The sequence below is a fragment of the Camelina sativa genome, chromosome 15, assembly GCF_000633955.1.
Source record: "Camelina sativa cultivar DH55 chromosome 15, Cs, whole genome shotgun sequence".
Lineage (NCBI taxonomy): Eukaryota > Viridiplantae > Streptophyta > Magnoliopsida > Brassicales > Brassicaceae > Camelina > Camelina sativa.
The window spans coordinates 3,434,140-3,443,796 of NC_025699.1; the positions used below are offsets into that span (position 1 = coordinate 3,434,140).

Here is a 9,657-nt window from a genome sequence, read left to right on the forward strand (position 1 = left end):
AATTAGAGCTCCACCATGAACAACAATGCACCAAACCATCAGATTTTCTAACTGAAACTAAGAAGTCATTGCTAGAGATTGGGAGCTCTGCTGATATAAATTGCTGTAGACTGCTTCATCTCATCAAGATATTTAGTTGCTTCTCTCCGGAACAGTTTACGTTCTCTAGTAATCTGCAGTGTGTGAGCGCAGAGCTAGAGGTTCCTGGTAATGGTCCTTACAGTCCGATTTCGTTTTTGCCTGGTCTCCCAGTGGCTATTCAGTGTGAGATCACGCTGCTTAATGTGCCAAGGGATACCTGTTTGTGGCTGAGAATATCCAGAAGCGATGAAACTTGCCAGTTTCTGTACGTGGATCCAAACCTCTACAATGGAGATGCGAGAGAGAAGAAGTTCATGTTTAATGCAGTAACTTACATTACCCCGAGGGCTGTTATGTTCACATTGCGGGTCTCAATAGGCATAGAGTGTTTGTCTGAAGACATTTGTTACAGAAAAGGACGTCATGGTCCCAAGCATCCAGTGGCCTATCTGTGTAAGGAAAGAGAAGTTCACCTTAACCTTGTTTCAAGAACCTAATGACAAACAGTTGACATGTTGTGAATTATGCAAAAGTTAGAGATTCTTCATTCTTGTTTTGAGAAACTGATCAGTGTGGGATAACTATACACTGCTAACTGTTAAAGCTAAAGTATATGCGTTAGTATTCCAACAATATAACCAGAATTCAAATGGGAAGAATGTAGTATAATATATCTTCAGCTATCACCTCAAGATTCAATGTCCAGTCTAAATACAAGTTTAAGGTTAGCTGGCTGCTCGACTCATCGGAGACACCAAAGCCTTTGAAATACATCTGACTCACCAGAATCTGCAAATTGACGGCTTTTGCTACCCTGAGCGTCCTCGAACCACCGGGAAACACATTCTTACACAACCTCCGACAACTGTTTTGCTTCCTCCAACTCCGCCTCCTCTGATTCAATCTGATTTCTACGATTTGCTATACTATCTATCTTGTGTGTTTAGACATTTGACATGTCAAAAAAGGTATATTCTGTCTGTGCCAACTTTTTTAATAACCATCAACTCTCAAAAATGTATACAAAAATGTCAAGCTCTGAACAATTAAATTAAGTAAAATTAAATTCTGCCGTTTTTTCACCTAGTGGGCTCACCAATAGTCATTGCAAGAACAAGAGCCATTAGTAAAACAATGAAACCTATTGTTGTCTCTAACAACAATCTCTCGTCTAGTGATCTTCGATATTAACTTCATCACTTCATGACAATCTCCACATACCCTTAGATTCTTCACTACCCGAATCACCTGGCCATGATCCGTACTGATCAGCCCAAACGCAACAGCAAGCTTCTCGCTGTGATACCCCAAGACCCTTTCCTTTTCTTCCTCTTCAACATCGAACATAACAAACTCTGTCGTTGGAACAAAACCCATAAGTCTCATTTCATTACCCAACTCTTCTAGCTTTCCATATATCTTGTCGCTAAGTGGATGAGATTTATCATCTGCTAGAAACTCATGGACCGTCCCTTCCAATTCTATCCAACTATATCCCGGGATCTTCTTCAGACCTTTCTTGTTCATCTTGTCCCTCACTTCAGCCGCTTCGTCCCATCTGCCGTTGACAGAGTATATGTTGGATAATTGAACATAGTTTCCTGCATTCCATGGCTCCAAAGCGATGAGTTCTTTGAGAACAGTTTCTGCTAACCGCGTATCTTTGACCAGTCTGCATCCGCTCAGTAACGCTCCCCAGATTATCACGTTTGGCTTTAAGGGCATATCGCAGATCACACGGTATGCGTCATCTAACATCCCTGCTCTGCCCCAAAGATCAACCATGCAACCATAGTGTTCAACAGTGCGTTTCAAAGCGTAATCACAGCTCATGCTGTTAAAAAAACGAAGCCCGTCTTCAATTAGGCCAGCGTGAACGCACCCACAGAGCAATCCAAGGAACGTTGACCCATCAGGTGAGATACCTAACTTCTCTGTTTGTCCAAAAACCGCAAACGAGAGCTTAACGTGGCCATTCTTGGCCAGACCAGAAATTGCAGCATTCATGATAACTATATCTTTCTCCTTCATTTCTTTAAATACTTCAAAACCTCGAGCCATAGCCCCGCATTTCGCATACATGTCGATCAGCGCATTAGCCATAAACAGATTGTTCAAGAACTCATGCCTATCTATTAAACTGATACCCCACTCACCTAGATCAAGCGCTCCTAAGCTTGCACAAGAAGAAAGAAACCCTACAATTGAAAACTGGTCCGGTTTCAGATTCTCCTGCAACATCTGGATGAAAAACTCAACCCCTTCTTTCGGTAAGCTGTTCGATGCATACCCTTGTATCATAGTGCTCCAAGTAACTATATCTTTCTCAACCATCGAGTCAAAAACAGAACGAGCTTTCTCCATATTCCCACACTTTGCATAGAGATTGACAAGTGTCGTCCGCACATATGAGTTCTTCTGCATCCCCATCTCTTCCATGAACTTAACAATCCATTCCCCGCTGTTGAGATCTCCTACGTGAACACAAGCAGATAAAAACTTAACAATAAAGTAGCTATCAGGCTTCACACCAATCTCCACCATCTTCTTAAACAAATCAATAGCTTCCCTGTGCTTCCCAGCAGTAATATACCCACTAAAAAACGCCGTCCAAGTAACAACGCTTCTCTCAGGAATTTCGTCGAACACTTTGTGTGCATCATTCAAACGCCCGGTTCCAGAGTAGATAGAGAGGAGACTCGTCATAGCACCTACGTCGTGATCATACCCACATTTCAAAACAAGCGAATGAAGGTTAATTCCGAGCTTGAGGTTTCGGGATCTGGTGCAAGCCTTGAGAACCAGAGGGAAGGTGAAACCATGGAGGGAGAGATTGTGTTTGCGGATAGAGAGGAAGAGATCGAGGGTTTCTTGGAAGAGATGATTGTTGACGAAGCCATTGATGAGAGTGTTGTAGAGGAAAATGTTTGGGAACTGAGTATGAGAGAAGAGGAGAAATGAGTAACGGGTTTGGCGGAAGTAGAGAGTTCGTTTGAGGAGGAGGTTAACGAGGAAAGTGTCGTGGTGGAGACTGTGGCGAATGAGAGAGGCGTGGATTTGTTTCAGATGGCTGACGGCGGATGCAACGGAGATTATTAGGGTTTTGATCTGCTGGGCTTTCGATGTTGGTACGGTGACGATGCTCATCTCTTCCCGCCAATTTATCACTCTTGAATATTGCATTGCTTTATACTTCTTTATATTTCCAATAATATTATTTTAAATTTATTATTTATTTGTTTGTTTTGAAAATAATATTATATCGAACACTAATAAGATAACCATTTGTATCAGATTTGATCTTCATTCTTATGAAGTTTGCTTTTCTATCAAATTAAATCCAAATTAATCGCTGAAACTGTTTCATCTCATTTTGATTTTGTACGCATTGCTTAATTCCATTTTGAATCATAATTTCATAAATATAATTGTTATGATAGAACTTATTAGTCTACTAATAAACATCCAAAAGCATTCTATATATATAAAGTTGGCTTTTACTCACTCATGGTGCTGTCACCTCAGCATATAAAGTTGGCTTTTACTCACTCATGGTGCTGTCACCTCAGCATTTCTTCTTAAATATTTTGATGGATTTTTGGATTTTATTAGCCCAAATTTTTCAAAGTTTCGAGACCCAAACCATTTTCCCACAATCCTATAGACTAAATCTAACGATGCATCTCTTACGCGCTGTCAAGGACGACGCTCCACCTTCACCGTGCCGGTTTCTCCCCTCCTTAACTATCGATCCATTCCGTTTCACCATTTGATGCGAATTCAATTCTTCCAGTCCTCTACACTTTCACTCATCTTCCATGTCTTTCATAATAATTGCAACGGTTTTCTTCGTAACTGCTAATTTTGTTCTTTGATCTTCTTTAATTATCCAGGCATGGGGAATGAGTAAGAGAATCTATGTGTGTCGTCAGAACCGAATGTTGTTGTTGAAATCAGTAGATTAAATCAGTATTCCAATTTGCGAGTTTCATCAAAGGATCGACATTAATTCGCGAAAACCAATATCAGCGATGGAGGGCTTCTCGGTTCTTCAAATCTCAGGTAACTTCTTTTAATTCCCCTTTCTTTTTAATTCCTCTGCATTGTTTTCTCATTTGCGTTTTGTTGGGCGACATTGATTTTATGTGATTCTCTAGATCAGTTCTTGGCTGCCGGCATTGATGCTACTGAAAAAGCTGGACAGGTCTCTCTCTCTTAATTGACCTCCTTGGGTTTTGGTCGATCTTCTGCGTAATCATGATTTAATTTGGCTTATTTTGTTTCATTCTGTAGGTCATTCGTAAAGGGTTTTACAAGACCAAACATGTTGAACACAAAAGCCAGGTTTTTTTTCTAATTTTTTCTCTCTGCTCTTATAACTCTTTTTTGCAAGTTTGCATCTTTCTTCCATCTCATACAAATCATACATAGTTGGAATGACTACTTCTAACCGTTGAGTGTCAATTTTGTTTTAAATAAATCTTTGTTGGTTCATGAAATTGTTGTTTTTAGCCGGATTTGGTGACGGAGACCGATAAGGATACATTGAAGAAATTTCAAAACCCAATGAAAAAAGCAAAGTGATGAGTCAGTGATCCCTTCAAAAGATCAGAGCTCTATTCAAGTCGTTTCTTCAGGAGGGAGAGTTGTTGTTACCGGGATGGTATCCCTTGCTGGTTCCAGAATTCAGGTTTCCTATGTTTCTCATGTAAAAAGAAGCCGTCCAAGGGAAAACATAATGACACTTGGGGTATGTCTCCCCTTCATTCATTCTGAATTATTTACTTGCTCTTTTGTTTTTATTTCCCTCTTTTGCAGTCACTTTGATGCAAGGCTCCATTTACGCTTTTCAGATTATTTAGATCAAGGCACAAGGTATATTGTTTGTTCTGATAGTTAATTAATCCTTCGGTGTTTTTGAGGTATAAACGTAGGGTCCTCTTTGTTTTCCTCTGGCTGTGGAATTTAATTTATTGTTTTGCGCATTGGTAGGGATCGTGGATTCTGGGGTTTCTTTGTGCGCAGTCCAAGAAATAAGCCTAGCCCCGAGTCATCGGTATGCTTCATTTTATCATATGTTTTGTAAGCATGTCTCTGATCTTAAGAGTATTGGGGATATTTCTGCTTAGCACTCTGCGTTTTTCAGTCATTTACTATGTATTTATAATTGGTTTCACTCAGTGAAGAGATGCTATGTTTAATTCAACCATTTTCAATTTGTAGTATGGTAAGAGGTTTCAATATTTTTTACAAAATGCAGGCAGATGAATATTTTGAGAAATCCAAAGAAAATGTAAATAGTGTGGATTCCAAACCCAATGAGATCTATCGGTTCGAACTTCTACGGAGTGAACTGATAGAGCTGGAGAAACGTGTCCAAGGAAGTACAGATGAGTCGGTAAACGAAGAGGTTAGTAATTATTTCGAACATAGTGGAGTAGTAGTCAAACGCTGCTGCAAGATGTTTGATTTGTTTTTTTACACACATAGTAAATATTTTAAAATGTCAGTTTCAGTATTAGCTCGAGTTTAAACATGTAATAACTTATAAACGGAGGTTGTCCATGGTCTTGTGAGATCTAAACTGATCCTATCATTAAAACGGTGGTTTTCTTACTCCTTTTTATCTATTTTAGTCATATTGCCATCAAGTTCGTGGACAAATCAGTGCGATGATTTTTGTGCTATGTTCTTTCTTTCATGGGTTTAGTTTTCAACATGGTAGCAGACGATCAACTCGTAACACATTGTTATTTGCGTTTATGTTTCAGATGATCAACTGACTCTATGTTAGTTGAAATATCGTTATCTCTGATTTGGTTCACGAGTACAAGCTCACATCTCTATGTTCTGCAGGGAAGAACCTCTGAAGATCCTCGTAGTAGTATGAAAGGTGTGCAATTAGTACAGAGCTCAAAGAAAGAAAATGTCATTGAGAAAACTCTTGACCAAATTAAAGAAACCAGTACGGTATGAATGTCATTGGAAGCCTCATGCTATATATATCTTTGGTTTCATTGAGCAAATTAGCAGTTTCTGATCAGCCTTCCTTCACTATTTTCCTACTTCATGAGTTAGTTACTAACAGTGCACTTTACCCGGATATTCTGACAGGACGTATGGCAGGGTACTCAGCTTCTTGCGTTTGATTCAGCTGCTGCTATAGAACTCCTTAGGAGGTCTGTGGTAGGAGATGAATTAACAGAGAAAGAAAAGAAAGCCCTACGCAGAACCATGACTAACTTAGCATCAGTTGTTCCCATTGGTGTTCTTATGCTTCTTCCTGTGAGTAAAAACTAACCTTATCAATTTTCCCAATATCATACTCATCCTCATTCTCAATTTGCAATTTTATATGCCGAATAACCTGGATTTCTGGTATGACACAGTTGCTCACTGCTTTTTCTATTTTGGTTATCACAGCAGCAAGGACCATTTAAAACCGATTTTCAATGAGGTGGATCAAGACTACATGGAGTCAGAGAACTTAGACTCATATGGAGATAGCTCAGATGATAATAATCGCGTTGATCTACCACGCAAAGTGCAATGAGAAGGAAGCATCATAGAGCTTGGATTGTCACTGAAGTTAAAAAAACTTATCTAAGGTGTGACGAAATATGGATTAGGGAAATGGTCTGAGATGAAAAAGGTTTCATTTTCATCATTCGTGTACCGTACCCCTGTGGATCTCAAGGTTGGTTCAACATAACTATAAACTGCCTCTACTCAATATTATTAGTCCTCGTGTTTATTTTGTTCGCTAACACTACACATGTCTCTCACAAATGGCGAAATTTACGAAGAGCATGCTTTTCTCAAACTCCTTCAAACAATGTGGTTAGCACTTACCGAGATAATTTTTTTTTTTTAATATAAAACAGAGTCAAGTTAATGTATAATTATATTTGGTGTTAGACTCAATCAGTGAATAGTCGTCTTTTTGCAGGGAGGTCCAAAGAAGCATGGGTCAATGGCCATTCCTACACACATTATGTTGCAGGTAAGAGAGCTTGCTCAGATACAGTCACCGATTTGCAAGGGTCGTAGAGTAGTAGTGAAGGGATCATCAAGAAATGGTTTCCTGTAGCGTTTTCTTTCGTATAAATTGACTGACCTGGATGTGAGACTAACTACTCTTTTAGTTTGGATTTTGTAGACTTAAAGGTATTGTGATTTAAACCGGATTACTAACTGGTGCTATTGGAATTGATATGAGATGGTTCCTTACTATGTGTTATCATGCGAAATGTTGAAAGTTGAGAAAGCAAATTCCACTGTAGACCAGTAACGTTTAAAACACAGCGTTTAGTATCTAACCAAACCAGATGATCAAATTCCACCCCAAACCATACCGAATTAATTTTTATTATATATATAAGCCATGGATGCGAGAGGGCAAAAATTGCATACGTTGGTATCGTAGATATGGGAGAACACATAAAACGACGTGATGATTCACAAAAGAACGTGAACAAAAAGGTTGCAACTGAAAAGTCACATATTTTGGTTTAATCAATTTTTGACAATAAACGACAACCTTTAGATCAATAATAAAATTAATCTCAACCATTGGATTAGAAATATGATCAATCAGACCCTCGAAAATGGGTTTACTATTATACAGTAAAACCTCTAATAATTAATACTCTATAAATGAATAAATACTGTAACTTAATAAATTTTGATGTTCCCAAGTCGGATCAGTAAAAAATAACATAATTTGATAAGATAATAATATAATATTTTTTTAAAATTCTCATGTAAAATATGGTCTCAATAATATCGTAAATTAATAATCATGTAAATTTACAAATATATATGTTCGTATATGTACTTTTTAGAATTTTGAATTTTCTATAGAGCTCATATCTATAAAAAAATTGTTATGTTGTATTTATAAATTATAATGATAGATTATACTCTATAACATGTCATAAAAATAGCAAAGATTTTTTTAAAAGATTTCAATTTCTACATATGTATCATTTTCATCTTGATATTTTTATAGATTATTTGTAATTTATTGTCAGTAATGTTTTCTAAATATCATAAATTCAATTCTAAATTGATACATTGGAAAGTCTAATCTTATTTTGCTAAAACTGTCTCAATTCATAATTTTTTAAAATTTAAACAATCAAAAAAATATATCTAAAAATTAATAATTATTAATTTACACTATAAAATAATAATTATTAAATTATAGATATATTAATATCACTATAAATTAGTACAATGTCATGGTCCCAACATTTGATATATTAGTATAAATTTATAGAGGTTTTACTGTATATTGATGTTTAGTCAGTCAATTTTTTAACTCGGTGGCAAAAATTGATTAACCATAGAGTAGAAGAGTTCATTGTCATCAAGTTATGACTGAGAACCATTTATATAACTTTAAACCATGAAGAAGAAGTGTTCATTGTCAAAATGCAACCAGTCTTTTTCTTTCCCTTTGTTTCGTCTTTTCAGATGGGTTTCTTTTGCTCAACCATTTGTCTCCAAGTTGTGGTCTCTTCTTCAGCACCAACAATGTGTTTTTGAGAAGAAGAGCAAAGATCTCTACTTTCAAATTTCGATCAAAGGCGAAGATTATGATGATGATGATGGTCTTTTCAAAAAAGATGTTGTGATGGTGATGAAGAGCTTAGGCCTTCTCGCCGATCCAGGAAGCGAGGGACTTCGAACGATATAATTCCAAGGAGCTTTCCAATCTATATGGAAAATACTAATATTATATAATTAAAAATTTATGACTAAAGGGTTAATTATTTGATCAAATATATGTTTTGCCATTCTTTTAAAAAAGTAATTTAATTTATTTATTTATTACATATGCTGTCGTAAACCATAATTAAATTTTGATTAAAGTCCTATCTATTTATAGTATTAGGACAAAAAATAGTATATGCCAACTGAAACAAGTAACTCAAATAGTAGAAACAGTATAATTGAACAGTTTTCCAAAAAGAAAGGGGACATAAAATTTAGATAAAAATATGAAATCGAAAAATATAGGTAGATTAGTTCAGGTCTCAAACTTTCACTAATTTGGGTAGTTGTTGACTATGCGACAAGGTAAATGAGCTACTTAGAAACGAGTATTTTGTGAATTTTGTATATTTTTGAAAATAGTTATATAGTTTTTGAGAATTATAATTTGTTTTGGATAATTTTAACTAACTAAATAAAAATTAAATATTTAATATAGAATTTATCCCATCTAAATTGCAAAACCAAATATCTATTAATAAACATTGTATATGAGTAATTATATAAAAGAGAACAATCATAGGAGAGAACTTTCTGATGGATACAGGACATAATGGGACGGGACGGGATTGAACGGGAAATGACGTATTTTTCGTTCCACAGTAGATACGTCTAGGTTATATACGCATCATAATCTAAAAGGGCTTATTATTTGATCAAAACTCATATGTTTATGGAAAATACTAATATTATATAATTAAAAATTTATGACATAAAGGGTTTATTATTTGACCAAGTATTTGTTTTGCCATTGTTTTTTGAAGTAATTTAATTTATTTATTTAGTACATGTACTTTC

The 9,657-nt window shown here is 36.1% G+C and overlaps 2 protein-coding genes across 2 annotated transcripts in view; one reads left to right on the top strand and one right to left on the bottom strand.

Annotated features, from left to right (window-relative positions):
- Positions 1-780, top strand: part of LOC109129056 (protein SIEL-like) — a 2,204-nt gene extending 1,424 nt beyond the window's left edge. The window contains exon 2 of the mRNA XM_019236618.1: positions 7-780. Within this exon, the coding sequence (XP_019092163.1) occupies positions 7-578 (572 nt within the window). The 3' untranslated portion in view covers positions 579-780. The remainder of the gene's footprint in view (positions 1-6) is intronic.
- LOC104745034 (putative pentatricopeptide repeat-containing protein At3g08820) lies at positions 1,115-3,229 on the bottom strand. Its single transcript, XM_010466193.2, has one exon. It carries the CDS (start codon positions 3,226-3,228, stop codon positions 1,174-1,176), a length of 2,055 nt encoding a protein of 684 aa, XP_010464495.1. The 5' UTR covers position 3,229; the 3' UTR covers positions 1,115-1,173.

Excerpts from the sequence above, each read along its gene's own strand:
- LOC104745034 (XM_010466193.2), bottom strand. The coding sequence starts at position 3,228 with ATGAGCATCGTCACCGTACCAACATCGAAAGCCCAGCAGATCAAAACC.